The sequence below is a fragment of the Sminthopsis crassicaudata genome, chromosome 4, assembly GCF_048593235.1.
Source record: "Sminthopsis crassicaudata isolate SCR6 chromosome 4, ASM4859323v1, whole genome shotgun sequence".
NCBI classification, from domain to species: domain Eukaryota; kingdom Metazoa; phylum Chordata; class Mammalia; order Dasyuromorphia; family Dasyuridae; genus Sminthopsis; species Sminthopsis crassicaudata.
This window is the reverse complement of record NC_133620.1, coordinates 177104082-177124101: the sequence shown is the minus strand read 5'-3', so window position 1 is coordinate 177124101 and position 20020 is coordinate 177104082. Positions and strand designations below refer to the sequence as shown.

Here is a 20020-nt window from a genome sequence, read left to right as displayed (position 1 = left end):
GATACATTGTTGGTGGAGTTGCGAAAGAATCCAGCCATTCTGGAGAGCAATCTGGAATTATGCCCAAAAAGTTATCAAACTGTGCATACCCTTTGACCCAGCAGCGCTACTACTGGGCTTATACCCCAAAGAAATACTAAAGAGCAGAAAGAGACATATATGTGCCAAAATGTTTGTGGCAGCTCTTTTTGTTGTAGTTAGAAACTGGAAGATGAATGGATGTCCATCAGTTGGAGAATGGTTGGGTAAATTATGGTATATGAAGGCTATGGAATATTATTGCTCTGTAAGAAATGACCAGCAGGAGGAATACAGAGAGGCCTGGAGAGACTTAAATCAACTGATGTTGAGTGAAATGAGCAGAACCAGAAGATCACTATACACTTCAACAACAATACTGTATGAGGATGTATTCTGATGGAAGTGGAAATCTTCAACATAAAGAAGATCCAACTCACTTCCAGTTGATCAATGATGGACAGAGGGTGTCCAATGATGGACACCCAGAGAAGAAACATTGGGAAGTGAATGTAAATAGTTAGCACTAATATCTGTCTGCCCAGGTTGCATGTACCTTCGCAATCTAATGTTTATTGTGCAACAAGAAAATGATATTCACACACATGTATTGTATCTAGGCTATATTGTAACACATGTAAAATGTATGGGATTGCCTGTCATCGGGGGAGAGGGAATAGAGGGAGGGGGGGATAATTTGGAAAAATGAATACAAGGGATAATATTATAAAAAAAATATATATATAATAAAAATTATTAATTAAAAAAAAATTCAGCCTCAGTCACTAATTATGTGATGCGAAGCAAATCACTTAATCTGTTCGCTTCAGTTTCTTCATCTTTTAAAAGGGAATAATAACAGTACTATATTCCCAGAGTTGTTGAAAGGGAAAAGTGAGGTAATTTATGTAAAGTGATTTGCAAACCTTAAAATGTTATATGTTAATGATTAGTCATATTATTTAATATATATCATATTGTTGTATATTATATAATATCATTTTGTAGATATATATGTATATATATACATACATTCATGTATATATATATATATATATATATATATATATATATATGTATATAAAAGGGTTATGAAAGCAATAATTATCATAGCCCCGTCTGATGAAAACAATAAACCCTTTCTCATAAAATCTTTGTCCTCTAGAACCATATGAAAGGGATGGTAAATTTCATTTAGGTATTAACAAAAATAAAGGTGTGATTTTTTTTTTTCCTATTCCAATTTAGGAACTTTTAAATCTATGTATAGTTCCCTTATGGATTTATAGACATCAGGATAAAAACCACTGGTACAGATAAATGTATCATTATAAATAACTGAACAGGGATCCCTCAAAAAAGTGGTGGATTAAAAAATATAACTAAGTTTTAAAAAGCAAAATTCCATGTCTCTTACCTGAAAAGTTTTTGTAATCTACTAGATCAAACATGACAACAGCCACAGCTGACCAGGTAATGATTAGCGCAATAACCAGAAGCCATGCAGCAGGAGAGCTGAACGTTGTGACAATATCTTCTGTCATTGATCTTTTCAACATTTTTCCAGATGTCCTGGGCACAGATCCATTTTTGCCATCTATCACAGTGGTAGTTGTAGATGTGTGACCTATACAAATATTAAACAAAAACAAGAAAAGGCACAATTTATGACTTTTTAGGCTATCTAACCTAAAACAAAGAGTAAGATACAGAGAATAGACATTATACTCATTGTTTAGAACATGCTAAACTACATTCCATTTTTAGAACAAGAAATCACCAGCAGAGCCAAAATGAAAAATTATAATTATGTCATCTTCTAGCTTCCCTTTTGGATTTCTTGATTTTGTCAATAGCCCTATCATTTTCCTAATCAACCAATGTTCATAAAGCTTTTTATAATGTTTGATTTCTTTGTTCCCTGTCGGTTGGCTAATCATTTGTAATGTCATTCACATGCCTCCTCTTTCTATTTCTTATTCTACCATTTTTCTTAGTCAAAAAATAGCATCTATTCATATTTCTATGTAAGGCAACTAGGTGTACAGGGAAAAGAACATGAAAGCTGGAGTTAGGAATTTCTAAGTTCAAATCTGACCTCAGACATTCACTAGTTGTGTGACCCAGCATGTCACTTAACCCTGTTTGTCTCAGTTTCCTCTGTTAAAAAATGAGAAGGAAAAGGAAATGGCAAAACATTCCAGTATCTTTTTCAAGAAAACCCTAAGTGGGGTCATACAACTGAAACAAACACTCCATGAATGTTTTGTACGAAAGATATTTTAAAATTGGAGTTTGAATCATTTTCACATCTTCTTTTTAAAAAGGAAGAATCACATGTGTACTATGCGACATGCTAGAATAGTAAAGTGGTTGGAATCATGACAGATATTTAATGGCTATTTTATTTCTTTAAGTTTACTTTTTTTAATCATTAAGTATTTTTTGTATTTACTTTTTCTTCCTATTACATTCACCCCTGCTGCTGAGGGAAAGAAAATAAAAACAAAATAACGAAAAAAAAAAAAAAAAAAAAAAAAAAAAGCTCTCATAACAAATATGCATAGTTAAGCAATTCAAAATGTCTCATTGGCATATTAAGTTCATAACCTCCTTGTGCTTTTGTCAGGAGGTGGATGACACTCATCATCAACAATTCTCTGGAGTCTTGACTGGTTACTGCATTGATTAGATTTTTATACCTTGCATACTTGTTTACTTTTACAATAATACTGTTATTGTACACTTTATCCATTAGTTCACTTAAATTTCCTCAGTTTTTTTTTGAAACATTCCCATTTCTTACACACAATATTGTATTTATATATTTTAATTTTTTTAGTCATTGTTTGTTGACTTGATACTAGGAAAGGGGCAGAATCTTTCATTTTATCGCAGAGAATGAAAAGGTAGTTAGTAATAGGCTCATAAGAGAGCTGGGGATCAAAATTAGGGTTTGTTAAAGGGATAATAAAGGCTGTTTACTATCATCAACTTGGTACAAGCCCTTATTACCTCACACTTTGTCTGCAATAGTTCCCACAAATTTCTCCACATTTCAGTTCATTCTTTACTCAGCTTTCAAAGTCATCTTCCTTAAGTGCAGGTTGAACCATATTTCCTCCTACTCAATAAACTCCAGTGGCTCCTTATCCCTTCTAGGATCACATATAACATCTTCAGTTTGACATTCTAATTTCTTCATAACCTATCCTTCCCTTTCCCTCTGCTCTTTCCTGTCTTTATATATCTTATCCACATACATGTTTGTATTCTGTGATATAGAAACTAGTTTCCCTGCTCTTTCCATAGAAGATCTCATCTCTTAACTCTTGAATATTTTCACTGGCTATCCCCAATACATGGAATGCACTCCCTCCTCATCTCTACAGGAAAGTGTAATTCTCCTGGTTTCCTTCAAGGTCAAACTAAAAATCTTACTTTATATAGGAAGGCTTTCCTATTATCTGTTAATTTTAGTGCTTAGCCTCTGTTGATTGTTTCAAATTTATACTGTATAAAGCTTGTTTGTACTTGTTTGCATATTACCTCTCCATTAGAGTATGAGCTACTTGAAAATAAAGGCTAATTTTTATTTTTCTTTGAATCCCTAGTGCTTAGCAAAATGTATGGAACACAGTAGGTGCTTAGTAAATATTTACTGACTGATTGATAGGGAAAAATCAGGTTTCAGAAATGACTCAGGAAGTCTACTTTTAGTACTAGGGTCACAACACCAAAGTCAATTTAATACAAAGGACAGAGGATTCAATTTAAAGGCCAAGACACAACAATCTCCTTACAAAAATTCTTCCTAGTGATAGAAGAATCATTTAGAGAAAGGGAGAGATCTTCCTCACACATGCCACTATTCATGTAACTTTGCTCAGTGTTCCATATTCATGTCATTGTCTGAAGAATTAGGTCTAGAATTCACATAAATCGTTTCAAGATTTTGCTGTCTGCCTGAAACCTATGCTGCCAGTCTTCAATATCATTCCTTTCTTCCAAACAAGTTAGTCTGCCCACCATCCCCTGAACAGATTTTACACATTTTTGCCTCAGGATTTATGGTTCATGTTACTTCTATTATGGGGTAATAGAGAGATGACTGTTAGTGAGGAGGTATTTCAACCAAGAAAATTTGGAGTTATTTTCAACCTATAGAAAGGCAATATTGAAAAACAGATTAAATACTAGACTTGAAGTTAGGACAATTTTAGTTCAAGTCCTGGTCTGAAAGTTACTAGCACTATAACTCTGGGCATATCACTTCAACCTAAAACACTTAGTGTGACATAAAGGCCATAGCCAAAGCTAAAAGATGAAGAATAAATATAATTCCAATGTAACTCAAAGTTGCATCACATCATTATGATGTAAATAATCAAAAAGTAATAGCCAGTTGTAATAGGAACAATATTTCTATGTTGGCTGTGTCAATTGTCTGGTGATGGAGATATATAAGGACAGGAAAGAGAGGTGGGATGGCAAAAATAGATAACTTAGTTATAAAGAACACCAAAGCCAAAGGATAAACCAAGAATAGGTGCCAAGGATAAATAACACTAAAGGAATGAACAGAGTGGCCAGGAATGTGAACTTGATGAGATATAAACCAGGACAAGTCAAGATCAGACAACAGAAAAACAGAGCATACATGCACAAAGTTCAAGGAGATTCAAGGAGATAAGATTATGTTCCAAAGTTTTCTTGATGTAAGATGAAAATTTTCCAAGAGTCAATTGATTAAATACTAATGTCATTCACTAAATCAGTGATGCAGAGATAATTAATGTAGTTTATTTTCCTTAGATGGCACTAAATATGAAAGCATTGAGTCCTAAGCATCAGTTTCAGCAATGAATACATTAGAATTTTATAGAAAGAAGAGCAAGGTAAGAGTTTACACATCAGGAAAAAAAGGAGGGGAATATAGATTTCTAAATAAGGAAGGTCAGGGAATTAGGTGGTCAAAATTGGAGCTGAAGTTTATGTCTCAAGCTTGATTTTATAGACTTTATTAGGGTATGTGTCCTGTGGTCTTCTAGCAAACCATGTCAAGAGGCTCAAAATAGAGTCTAAGACATAGTGTTTTTTAGCAGAGTGGCAGCAAGAAGACTAAGCCAGAAATTCTCTTATTATATCAGTAAGTTGGATCTTCTCAGTCCTAATTACTGGTAATAGTTTAAGAATCCTTTTTGCTGAGATTTTGGCATACAATGTTTAGAAATGGAATGGCAAAACAAGAAATGGAATTTGTGAGTGTTAGAAAGTTCAATCCTGCTGACCAGTACAAAAAAAATAATTTTTAAAAAATGGAATGAGAAATTGGGATATAATGGGGAGAATCCAAATGTTGGAAGATGAAGACAAAAGTATGTGACAAACAGCAAAACATGACATCAAATTACTGAGGGAGTGGGATGCAGATATGAAAATGGAAAAGGAGATACAGATATAGTAAACACCAAAACTGTGCAACATTGAGATATGTAAAAGTAAAGACAGAGATACGTAAGAAAATTGAAGGTCAGGATAGGTAAAGATAAATCTAAAACCAGTACATATTGCTCTGTAGCTGTCCTAGTGGAGTGATCAAGTGACCCATTGACCAATTTCCATTCAATTACATTTTTTCCCACTTCCATGGGGCACTAAAATATGAAACAAAAGGAGAAAGAAAATATAGCCAATGTAGGTGTGGGCTAGAGAGACAGACTGGAAGAAGAAAATTAAACAAGAGCTTGGAATAAGCAGGAAATGCAAGAAAATTAGAAATAAATTGGATTATCACTTGAAGGGAATGAAAATTATCTTACGGCCAGGTTTAGGTCAAAAGAATAATATGTATTAGGAGTGAAGTGGCAAGAATCTGACTACAGAAAAGCAATACAATTAAAGGACTGAAAATGGACAGAAGATACTACCACAGGTATACAAAAAAGTTAAGAAATGTAACTGACAGTAAGGACAAAAAGAAAACTAAAACCTAGCCATCAATCTTGGGTCTTTTGCAAATTCAAGTTTCCTGACAACAACTGGATTTTTACTAATGTCTAGTAATTTCTTTTATATATTTCTTATTGATTTATTAACACACTTATAATTTGATTTGATTTTTATACTTTCAATCAAAAAATGTTTTATACTTGTATTCTCCTAGTGATTTCCTCTAATAGCTTGCCTTCAAATCCTTCTCTCTTTAATTAATCTTTAATCTCTCTCTATTTACTGGTTTCTTCTTTGATGATTGTAACCATGATAGTGAATCCTCTTCCTTAAAAATCTTCATTTGACCCTATTCAGCTTTCATTCTGTATCTGAATTCCTTTCTTTCATAGCAGACATCATAGAAAAAAAGCTTTCTACACTCATTACTTCTATCCTCCTACTCATTTCAACCTTCCAGTTTAGTTTTATGGCCTTATCAAATCAAACTGTTCTCTCTAAATATTCCAATGTTCTGGTAAACACCAACTCCAATGACCTTTTCTTAAATTTTACCCTTCTTGCTCTCTCTATTTCATTTGACACTGGTGACTCCACTTTCTTCTCTGGACTCTTCTGAAAATTCTCCCTCTTGGTTCTCCTATTTTTATTTTCTCTACACAGCTGCCAAATTAATATTCTTAAATCATTTCTATCTTGCTCAGGAATATTGAGTGACTCCCTGTGGTCTCCAGTATAAATACAAACTACATTGCTACTAAAAAACCTTTCCAATATGGCACCAGCTTTCATTTCTAAGCCTAGGATATTGGACTTAGAATTATTTAGATACTTTTCTTTCATGTGCTCAACATTCCAAACAAATTGTCTTATTTGTACTTCATACACTCCATCTCCCATATGTCCATGATTGTGTTCAAGCTATCTTCCAATCCTGGAATTATTTTGCTCCTCATCTCAGTCTCTTAAGAATATTAGCTTTATTCAAAGACCAGTTTGTAAGCATCACCTCACACATGTTATTTGTCTGGATTGACAAAATTCTTAGTACTTTCCAATTACTTAATACATATTTATGTATTGTTCATAGGTCATTCCTCTTCAATAAAATATGTTGGTAGAGGACAGTGACTATATTTGTCTCTATATCCCCCCAATGTTTCACCCAGTGCCTATCAAGTATTTAATACTTAAATGGATTGTCATATTGTGCTATAGATCAAACTTTGCAGAAAACCTGAGCTTACAAGATAGCATTTTGGCAGTTCCTGAAGTACAATTATACCAAATTCTAAAGTATATATGATTTTTTTTCTAGTTAAGAAAATATCAACTTCCTTTTCTCGGAAAAATTTTTAAATCATTTTACCATATGAACAAGATTCTTCTAAGTAATAATACCTTCAGGATCAAATATTTCTATTAAAATGCATTCAATGTTCTTAAATTTTGTTTCTTTACACTAGAAATGTTGACAATATAATTCAAAATTCACTGAAGTAAAATTGGTATTCTGAATAAATGAAGTACCACTCAACATAATCCAAATTTCCTCATGGAAAAGTCATTCATGTTCTTTAAGATAGACCAAGCATCCCACTTCAATGGGGAAGAACCTGCTTTCTTTTTATCAGAATGCCATTATTTTTCTAATCAATAAAAGAATAATTTCAAATTGCTCCTTGCCATCAAAACCCATTACTTTTAATAACAGTATTCTACCTGTGGTGCTTTATGGCTATCAATCATGGAAATTTAATAACTCAGAACAGAATTATAGGTGAACCCCAAAAGCAGTGGAAAGATATATTGTATCTGTAAACACAGTGCAATGGAGCAGATGAATACAATTAGTGTCTAAGATACTGAGGATATAGGGTGCAAAAAAGAAGTTGGGTGAGGTATATGGCCAAAGAATAAGGAATGATTATTCCAAGGGCTGCAACTGTACCGGTGAAATATTAAAAGAACCCAAAAAGTTCTCCAGAGAAAGGGACAAATCTGTTTAGGATGTGTAGAAAGACATAACAATCAATCAATAAAACTTTTCTATACACATATTATAGTCTAGGCATTACATTAGGTGTTAAGAGTTTATAAAAAATAATCAAAACTGAAACAGCTCTTATCCTCAAGAAGCTTGCATTCTGTTGGGGGAGACAACATATTAAAAAGTGTGTGTGTGTGTGTGTGTGTGTGTGTGTGTGTGTGTGTGTGTATAATACATGGTAAAATAATCAAGTATTATTTGCATTGGAAAGTAATACATGGATGGATTGTAATCTACCTGAGAAGTACCTATATCAATGAGATCATGTATTCATTGAAGTAAGCAAGTGTCACATGCTAATAATTTAAAATGAATCAGCACTATGGAAAATGTTTTACAGTTTGAAATATCATTATTCACTTCTGATAATGAATACTCATAGAATTTAACCAGTGTTATCTCATTCATTTACCACAAAGATCATATAATGTAAATTGAAGTATATATTTGTTATGGATGAGGTCTAATGGATTTCTTCGGTCAGTTTTACATGGACTCTTGTTATTAGTTTTTGTTTTCCCAAGACAGGATAAAAATATGACTCATGAACTAGCATTAAAATATTTTAAGAGAATGAAAACTGGCAGAAAATACTAATAATAGAATGATTAAATTAAAATTTCAAAGCTAAGGTAAAATTAAAAAATAAGAGAAATGAATCCTTTTTTTAAGTGATGTGAATATAACTTCCAAGTTTGTGAACTCAAATAAGTTGAAGCTATTTCAAGCTGGAAAAAAAATGCTTTTAAAATGCACCTTAAAATCTGTAGTTGAGATAGTGCTCAAAAGATGGAAAATTAGAAAGGGGCCACCATTGATTTTTGTGCCCAATTCCCATCACCTGTAATGGCCATTCTGAAAATGGATGAAGGATAGAAGTGTTTTGAAATACAATTTAAGACCCAAGTGGGGATACAAGTGAATCAAACCTTTGGAATAATGAGCTGCAGAAGAGTAAGTGAATTATGAGTGTTAAGCAGAAGCATGACTGAAAGCTGATATGTAGTCAATCCCCAGTTTTCTAAATTTAAAAAGGCCTCCTATAAACTCCAACTACAGACAGAAACCTCAGGAATTTTATTTTCTACTTCAGAATTCTTTTGAGAAGGTGTCAGATTAAACAGCACTTAGGCAGACAAGATGTTATGAGCATTTGTTTCAATCACATGATAAAAACAAGACAACTCCCCCCCCAAATTGTCTAATATTAAAGGAGGAAATTAAAGTTAATAAGATCTTGTGTAACATAACTAAATATTCTCCATTCTAAAAGGTTTACACATTTTGAAAAGAAACCAAAGTTTGAATTCTTTTTTGAAATCTATCTGTTGGTAAAATTGTTTTTTTAATTTATTTTTTTCATAAGTATATGTGAAAACTTTTAAAAATTTATTTTTATAATTTTTGAATCTCACATTCCCTTGTTTCTTCTTCTTTCCCCCTTCCCTGAGAAGCCAAACATTTTGATAGAGATTATGCATGTACAGTCATGCAAAACATATTTCCTTATTAGCCATTTGAGAAAGAGAACTTTTATCACATGGTGAATTATTTTCCAAAAAAGTTGAATCTTTGTGTTTCAAACACTAGATTACTATTGTCATTCTTTACTATGTACTGTATATGTAATCTATTCCACTGATCTATTTCTTAGACAGTACCAAATTATTGAAGTAATTACTACTTTGTAAGAGTTTGAGATCTAGTTACTGTTAATCCACTTTCCTTTATATTTTCTCCCATTGATTCCCTTGATTTTTGACCTTTGTTATTCCAGATAAAGTTTTAATATTTCTTTCTTTATAAAATAATTACTTGGTAGTTTGATTGGTATGGCATTGAATAAATTAATTTAGATATAAATATAAGTTTTGCTATATTTCCTCAGCCTAACCATAAGCAATTAACAGTTCTCCAATTATTTAGATCTGTTAAAATTTGTGTCAAATTTTGCTTGTGTCAAAATTATTTTGTAAGTATGTCACATAATCTCCAGCTTTTTTTTTATATTGTCTGCATTTATTTCAAATGGAGTTTTCCTTTCACTTTGTGCTAAATTTTGTCATTAATATATAGAAATGCTAATGATTTATGCAGATATATTTTATATCCTGCTGGCGTTAATTATTTCAATGAGTTCTTTTAACTGATTCTCTAGGATAAACTTAATATGCCATCATATCATCTACAAAAAGTGATAGTTGTGTTTCCTCATTATCTTCAATTTATTTTTTCATCTTTTATTGCTATTGTTAACATTTTTAGTACAATATTGAAAAACAGTAGTGCTAATAAGCATTCTTGCTTCACCTCTGATCTTATTAGGAAGGCTTCTAGCTTATTCCAATTATAAATAATACTCATCATTTTAGATAGATACTTTAGGCTTCTTTAAAAAAATGTAAAAATCATAAATAATATGGCAGAGCCAGTAGAAATAAAATTGGAAGGGATTTAATTTAAAAGAAAATTACATTTAAAACTTAATTTGTTATTGATTATTCTTTTGAGGGATACCATGCTTCCAGAATTTAATTTTACAAAAGTAAGGATGTCATATTATTTTGAATAATTCAAAAGATTGGCTTTAGTACAAAATTTATATTTTTATTTATGCTCATTTATATTTCATTTATATATTTATATCTTTAAAAAATATTTTTCTGTTTTAATCTCTGACAAAAATATCACAGATGCACCAGTTAATTCTTAATTAACCTACAGAAAAACCATAAAGTAATCATTATAGTTAATTTCTAAATTAAGTAAAACAAATACACAGCAATGAATGAATCAGATTTCTGTTATTTATGCAATAGCTGTAAGAAATACCTTTACAATTCTATATAAATTTCTGATAACCATGTAGACCAAAAAAATGAAAAAAAAAAAGAAAAAAATTCTCTCCATTCACATTACTTTACTAATTTTGGCACCACTGTCAAAAAGAATCTATAATCAGATTATTTAATGTTGGTACAATATTTGATGTTGAGAAGATGGTTTATGGATGTGGCTGAAAACAGAAGTGCTAATTGAGTAAAACAGGAAATTTTGGGATAATATGAAGTCCAAAACTTAGAAGTGAAATCAAACTGCTTAGGGGGTTTGAAAGAAGCTTTGGTTATTAGACAGGCAGATAGATAAAGAGAGAGAGAGAGAGAGAGAGAGAGAGAGAGAGAGAGAGAGAGAGAGAGAGAGAGAGAGAGAGAGAGAGAGAGAGAGAGAGAGATAGTTATCCTGTAATTTCAGTCAACCCAACTCTTTGTGAATCCATTAGGGTTTTCTTGGCAAAGACACTAGAATGGTTTGCCATTTCCTTCTCCAGCTCATTTTACAAATGAGGGAACAAATAGAATTAAGTGACTTGGCCAGATTTATATGGCCAATAAGTATCTGAGGCCATATGTGAACTCAGGAAGATGAATCTTTCTGATTCCAGGTTCAGTACTGTATCCATTGAATTACCTAGCTGAAAAAGAGAGAGAGAAAATGAAAGAAAGAAAGAGATAGACACACACCCACACACACACACCCACACACACAGATTCAGAGAAAGAGGGACAGAGAGGGAGACAGAGACAGAGAAAGAAGGGAGACAGAGACAGAGAGACAAAGAGAAACAAAGAAGAATGGGATATAGACACAGATACACACACACACACACACACACAGATTCAGAGAAAGAGGGACAGAGAGGGAGACAGAGACAGAGAAAGAAGGGAGACAGAGACAGAAAGACAAAGAGAAACAAAGAAGAATGGGATATAGACACAGATACACACACACACACACAGATTCAGAGAAAGAGGGACAGAGAGGGAGAAAGAGACAGAGAAAGAAGGGAGACAGAGACAGAGAGACAAAGAGAAACAAAGAAGAATGGTATATAGACACAGATACACACACACACACACACATATATATATATATGTATATATATATATATACATATATATATGTATATATATATATATATATATATATATATATATATATATATATATATATATATATATAAATTGACATTAAGGTATATGACTACATAGATGTGTTTCTTTGAAATTTATACAAGCATTTTGATTATTAGAACTATAGAAATAGTTTTTTAAACAATTGAGGAATGTAAGGAGTTCAGAACACATCTGCAATATTATGGTCATTTTTGCATGAGCCCACATATTTAATGCAATGTTGACAAAGTGGACCATGATTAGAGGATGGCATCAAAAATGGTTAGAATCTAAATCCCTAGTTTCCCTAGTGCCTCACATTGTGTAGGTGCTTAATAATGCTAATGAATTAATTTTTTGCTAATGAGAAGATAGAGAATTATAATAGTTATCTTCAAGTAACACCACATTGAAAATTTGTCATGCTGGACATGTACCTTCTGGATCCAGAAGGTAAAACCAGAATTCAAGTATAATATAAAGGCTACAGAGAGTGCTACCATCTGGGGCTCATTTGAAGCCTGTGATCTGTTACCAAAAAATAAAATAAAATAAAAATATAATTACAAATCCTCTTCCCTTCCAGACATCACATGAAATCATTTCAACTCAATATAAGAAAATGCATACTCAACAATGTTTGCTATCCAAAAGTAAAATGGGTTGGTTAGCTATCTCTAAAAGCTCTGAGATTTTTTTTTCACTGGAGATCTTCAAGGAGAGACCAAATAGGTACATTTAAGAATATTTAGAGAAGATTCATTACGTAAGCATTTGTTGAACTAGACGCCTATAAAGGTCTCTTTCAGTTTTTAGATTCCATGATTCTTTGATTGATGATCTGACTAGACAGCTATGGAAGAAACTGTGCTTTATAAAATAAAATTTAGTGCCAAGTGGCCACTTATACTAATGGCTAAAGAACTGGATTCAAGGTAATAGTATAGTAAGCAAATTCTGAACTCCAGAGAAGAAACTACATGTAGATTGTGCTCGACTCTTCTCAAACCTGGAATGTTTTATTCTAGGAAATCAGTTCTGGGATTAAAACAAGAACATATCTCTACTTTGAAAAAAAATTTAAGAATAATTCTCCATTATTATTGTTACTAAGTTTTAAATTTGAACAGCATCATGTTATATATGTGTAAATATAGTTACACTGATATCCCTTTATCTCTTCCCTGTGCCAATATGAGACAGGCACCTGCTATGTAATATCTTTGTTTTAATAGAAATATTCTCTTGGTTTCTCTGACATTATTTCCTCCTTGTTCTCTTATCATGCCATCTTGATCTCCTTAATGTCCAATTTAAATATTAATTAAAAAGAAAAGATACTGGAAGCAGACAGGGCAGTTAGGAAGCTATTACAATAATGTAAGTGAGGGGTTATCAGGACCTAAATATGATAGTATCTGATGAATTAGAAAGAAAGAGATTAATGAAAGTGATATTTATTTTAAATTGGTTTTTATTGGTATCTTTTGTTTCTACATCTCCTCAATTCCTTCCCTTGCCTCTACAATGAAGAAAGAACAAAGATTATTTTGAGGGGGAGGAGAGAAGGAAAAATAAGAAGGAAATTGAGATAAGAAAACTCAGAAAAAACAATATAAACAATAACTATATTAACTCAGATCAACAACTACAACTGCAGAATAATAAAAAAATGAATGCTGTGAAGAACAAACTTGGTCCCAAAAGAAGAAATATAAGAATATTACTTCCCTCCACTTTTTGGAAGATCTGGATGTATTGAGGGGTAGAGGTGTCTCAAGGTGAGGAATATAGTATATAATGTTACCTTTTAAAATATCTATTGATATTTTGTCGTAAATTGTTTCTATGCTTCCTTTATTTTTTTTTTTATTAATGTCTCCCCTTTTCCAATTACTCCCAGAAACAAAGGCTTCTCTCTAATGATACCAGCTTCCTAGCAGTTCACAAAAAAGGACATTTCTTTTCTCAGCTTCAGGCATTTTCTCTGGCTATTACCCATATCTGGAAAGCTCTCCCTTCCCTGCTCTTCTCTAATTATTGACTTTCCTGCCTTTCTTTAAACTCCATCTAAAATTTTACCATCTACAGGAAGTTTTCAATAATTCTTAATTCTAGTGTCTTTCCTCTTTTATTATTTCTTATTTATCCTGCATATTATTTGTTTTGCATATATTTATATGCTTGTTGTCTAACTCAATGCTTCTTAAATTGTGGGTTGCAGCCCTATATGAGATCACATGGCTGAATGTGAGAGGCATGAAATTATGATTTATCAGTAAATTTTTGATTTATATACCTATTTTATGTACCTATAAAAATTCTCAAGTAAAAAGGGGTTGCTAGTGGAAACCTAAAGAAGTACAGGGACTCTAGTTCATTAGATTGTAAGTTCTTTCAGATCAGGAATTATTAATTCCCTCTTTTCTTTCTTATCCTCAATTTTTAGGACAGTGCCTGTCTCATAATAGACATTTATTAAATGTTTAGTGATTGATTAATATAATAATACTACCTTCTTCTACTGATGTTTACTGTTATCTACAGACTCCCACATTCCTAATTTGCATGCTTCCTTTTTCTTCTCTTCCAGACATTATCCTGCCTTCTACCTTATTCTGAAGTAGACTTTAAACTAGAATCCAAATCTTAAAGTTACATTTCATTCTCTCCTCTTTTATCGTCCCATATTGAATAATATCCAAATCATTTTGAATAGCCTTTGGAACCATTTGACTTCCCTAATATTTCTTGCATCCTTGCAATATCACAAATTGTGCTGCTGTAAAGTTACAACATACATACCCTCAGTTGGGGGAAAAACAGAACTACATAGAAAAGGATCTCATCCCAAACCACCATCAAGTAGTTTTTCCAATTTTAACTAATTATTCTGACTAAAGGTTAAGTTAATTCAAGAGATGTGGTTTTTGCCTTCTAAAGTTTCCCCTACCTTTCAAATTAGTTATCCTGAGATAAATGTATTAGTTTTCCAGTTCTAGTTACAACTTGGGTGAAAAGAAAAGATGAGCAAAAAGAAAAGCAAAAGAAAAGGAAAAACACCATTAAAGATTTTATACCCACATTGCCAAGCAGCAATCAATTAGGTATATACAAATAATACTCTATACAACACCTTTCTTCTAAAGAATTCAAATATTTTTAGAAACATACTCATCCAGAGAGAGGGAGCCATTTTATTCCCTTGTGATATTGAAGGGAAAAGCTTTAGAGCATATAAAAGAAATGAAAAGTGTTTAGTTATAAGAGATACCATCACTTAAAAAAATATGATGAAATTTAGGTTTGGAAGGTTAGCTATTAAGTACATATTGTTATAGGTAACTAGGTAGCTCAATGAATAGAGTACCAGACCTAGGGTCAGAAAGACCTGAGTTCAAATATAATCTTGGACACAGAGTAGCTATGTAATACTGAGTAAGTCATTTATCCTTTTTTTATTTGCCTTAATCCTTTAGAAAAAGAAATGGCAAATTACTGCTGAATCTGTGCTAAGAAAACCTCACATGGAGTCATATCGAGTCAGACCAGGGATTAAACAACAAAGTACTACTAGAAGAATAACAACTATAAGTATGCCAAATAATTCTCATATTCTGATCAAAGGGAAAGAGAGGAGTTAGGGTCATTCTAAGAATGAAAGGAAAGGAAATGGAACATTAGATTTAACTCTATAGGAATTGTTTACATCCTGCATTGGGATCAGTTATCTCAGCTCTTCTACTCACAAGCAGGGCAAATTTGGGCAAGTAACTTAACCTTCCTATGTCCCAATTTACACATTTAAAAAATGAGAAAGATAGACCAGATAAGCATTCCTAGTGGCTGATCTATGACAAATTTATGCTGGCCCTTAGAATGTTTGCTTATAAAAGTCATTACTTTTAAAAAACCTATCAATTTAAAGATCAAGTTTCTTCAGTGGTGGTGATTATATTCTCTTTTCCTTCTACTTGCACTCCAGGACTTTTTCCAGACTCTTGTTGCCATGGACCTCCTAACTAAAGTTATAGAGGAAAGTGGAGGGGAAAGAGGGGTAAGGTTCATGGCACAAATTTCAATAATTTGAATTCAAGAACCTTGAACTATCCAATAATTCTAGCTAATGACACTGCTGTTGGTAAAGTCCCAAAATTGAAAGTCATCTAGAATAGCAGAGTTTAATCATAGTAACCAAAACTAAAATGCATTTTACAAGTCATTTGGTTCAATCCCCTTATTTTAGAGATGAGGAAACTAAGTCTGAAGGACAATTACCTGCTTTCCTCACTCTCAAACCAGAATATTTCCCACTGGACTGACAGTGAGATATGTCTCAAATAGAAAAACATAAGAAACAAAGTTATAATTAGAGTTGTGAGATTTTCAAATTTAGGTAGGTTCAAACCAGAGGAATCATCAATTTTAAGAGAGGCTTCAAAGAGTACAAGATGATGAAGTCCTGAGTAACTAGGTAGAGTTGGCAGAGCAAGATTGAAGTATGGATAAGATTACTCCCTGGGGTAAGCATGGAAGGGCAGTAATGGGGATCAGTATAGTCCCACCCTCTATGGAGATTATAGATACTCTACCTTGTTGTGTCTAGTCAGAAATCCAAGTTATGTAAAATCAAACAAAAAGATTAAATTTACCCTATAAAAATATCCATGCTGAACCCCTTTTGGGTTAGCCCTATAGCAACATTCTGAATCCTGGTGTCTTTCTCCTCACTTTGCCCCCAAGCTTCATAGTGTCTTTCCTGTCACCTCTCCCCTACCCCACTACTCCATCTTGTCTCTTTATATTTCTCCTTCTTATACTCAACTGACTCTTTTAGGGTGCTAAATCCTTCTATGAATTATATTGATCTATATAGATCAATAGATTATCCCCACCTCATGGCATGTTTTTTTAAAGGAGTCTTTTAAACTCCTTTCCTTGGTAACACTATTGCTCTCCTAACTCTATTTCATATTTACCATTCTTGGTGTCTATTGTATTTCTTCATTTTGTCTGTAACCTCTTCTCTTAAATAATCCTATATTTTGTCAAAGATAAAGGCCATTATGAATCCTTCACATGAGCAAATTCCAACATTTGAACATCAATCTCATCATTAAGTGTTGTACCCAAAACACACCACAAATAGTGTTAACCTTGGAATCACCTGTATTCTGATCCTTCTACAGAAAGCTAAAACCTATATAAATCACTTGATAAGGGTCTTTTTGTGTGTGTGTCATGTTGATGAGATTAGATTCAGGGAACCAAAATGATGAGATTAGAGTTCCTAGTGGTCAGAGAGTTAATGATGAGGTTAGTGGCAGGTTTGGGGTTCAGGGAACCAAATGAAAAGGTTTGGAGATAATATTAGCCCCAGTGTCACCAGACTTTTTTTAAGGATAGAATGAATTAATGAATATAGTACTTTACAAATACTTACAAAACTAAACAAATGGTAGCTATTATTAATTTCTTTAATCAGCTCAGGAAGTCATCATATAAGGGGAATTTTCAGCAGTAGGTTTCCTGAAGATAATTAGTTTCCTAAATTAGATTAGGAGGACAGATTAGAAGACATTTTGAATTTAGTGGATTCTCATTTCATTAGGGTGTGAGTAGATTGAGTAACTATCTCTTCTGAAAATGTCATTGGAAAAGGATCTATGTAAAATCTGTGAAGTACTTGCTGATCTCTGAAGGAAAAAAAATCCTGATTTTTTTGCTTTTTGTTGAGGTTGTTGATCTCATGTGAGTAATAGAAAAAAAGTCACCTTTTCCCACCATCTTTCAAACAATCATTCTATCACCATTAAATAAAACAGTCATTAAAATATAAGAATGAGTTAAGAACTTGCTTCATAGAATGGTATTTAGCTATGGAAAAAAATTCTAAACTTGAGTACTTTAAAATGATGAGTCTTATATGATTTGTTGTCTATAATGGAACCAATTTTTTCTTAAGAATTCCTCTTCTCCTGCTGCTTCTACCCCAACTGGGGCTATAATCCTTTCTTTGTGATAACACAATGAGTTCCATTTTAGTTCTATTAAGAGAACTAGTATACCAAAGAAACACTGCCTCCTGCTATTTTAATGTAAATATCTTCAATGATAAAGATGAGGAATCTATGCAAAGCTTCTGAATAAAACTGTCCAAGTAAAATATTTCACTGGGACTATGATGAAATATTCTTAAGGAAAATCAGGATATTCAAGAATTAGACTTTGGAGGTTTTGTCTTTCACATATAGTTCCCATTACACTTTTCCTGGGCTAATAACTTATTAGTTAACATATTTAAGTCCAGGAAAAATAGGAGAATTTATTCGCTTTCATTTAAACACTGATAAGACTAGAAGATAATTCACTGATACTTTCCTACTGGCTTACGGTCTTATTGGGGAATATTCAGTGTTTTATGGGATTTATTCCAAAATATGTACATATTTCTATTTGGGATATGTAAACATTTAAGGAAAACCTGCAAGAATTTTATCCATCAAAGTACATTATTATTCTCACTCTCATAACATTTTAACACCACACCACCCAGGTACTATTATTTTTTTTTTAATTTTATATTACATAAATAAAGTGATTAAAATCTCTATATTCTTTAAATCAATGACCCCATTACTGGATTTATTATTCCCTGAGGAAGTGATCAATATACATACATACATATAGATAGATACATCTGAAAAATTACAGATAAATGAAAAGTCCTATATTTAGGTCTCAAATGTCAACTTCATCTATATAAAAGGGAACAGGTATTACTAGAATTTAGTTCATTGCCAAAAGATTTAGAAGCTTTCATGCTTGAGAAGCTTAATACAAGTAAACAGTTTACTAAAACTTATTTAAAAAGCTAATGTGATTTTAGGCTATATTAAGAAAATAATTTTATCCAGGATTTGGGAGGTGAGAGATGCTAATAAATTTAAAGTGTTATATTTTCAGGGAAGAGTAGGGAGTCTGATAGTCTGAAAGAGAGAGCACAAAATGATTTCTCCTCAGGGATTCATAAATAAATGTATTTTTAATGGCATCAGAAACTATGTCAATCAGGAAGTATGAAGTTGTTAAGCCAATCAGGAAGTATGAACTTGTAGGGAGTAATACTCCTAAGCAGTAGGTAATAAAACACTGAGGAAATACATGAAAATGAAGAAAGCAATGATTATAGGCTGCTTAATAGAAAACTCATATTGTTAATTTAAAGTGCATGCTTCCACTCTAACCCCATAACTGTCAGAAATATTCTCAGAAGAAAGCTCTAAGAACTATATGATGAGATCTGGAAAGGAGAGAGTTTAAGATCAAAAGAGATAGGCCAAATACTAGCAGGAAATTCCTTTTTGGGAGAGGTGGAAGGAGATAACAACAGAGAATTCCTGTCTTATTTACAACAGAGAATTCCTGTCTTATTTACAAATATCTCCAGAACCTCTTGCATAAGATCTCTGTGCAAACGTTGTTTTGATTACCCTAGTTATGTATAAAAGGAAGGTCTAAAATATGGAATCTTTGCACGTGGTTCATACCAGCCTTGTGCCCGCCAACTGGCATCACCTTGCCAGGTAGCTTGGCCTTCCTGGAGGCCATATGTCTATCTATCGCTTTACTATCGATAAAGACTTTGTTTTAATACAGCCTTGATAGTGAATTCATTCACTATGGAACCCGCCTGTTGGGACTTTGGGAAGGAGAGAGATAATCAGACCCAGGAGGAAAGGAACTGACCTATCTCGGTTTAGAACCTCCGTTTACTCCTCATCACTATAGAAGTAATTTGATGAGTAATCAATTGATACAAATGGAAATGCATTATTAGTGAAGGTAACTGTTATTGTTTTTGATCTTGGTTACACTTTTCAGGGCACTTCAGCAATATTTTTATAACAAAAATAGCACTTCATAAAGAAAATTTATTTAGTGATGGGCATTACATAAATAAAACATTAACATCATCATTGTAATATTTATTATGAAAATCATTAATTCCTTCATTGTTTCATCTCTAATGACTCCCAATCTTGGC

General features: G+C 32.6%; 1 protein-coding gene across 17 annotated transcripts in view; it reads right to left on the bottom strand.

The window, feature by feature from the left end:
• TRDN (triadin) overlaps positions 1 to 20020 on the bottom strand; it is a 481452-nt gene that overhangs the window by 413273 nt on the left and 48159 nt on the right. For all 17 annotated transcript variants that reach the window (XM_074309957.1, XM_074309965.1, XM_074309958.1 and 14 more), the window contains exon 2: positions 1436 to 1645. In XM_074309957.1, the coding sequence (XP_074166058.1) occupies positions 1436 to 1645 (210 nt within the window). The remainder of the gene's footprint in view (positions 1 to 1435; positions 1646 to 20020) is intronic.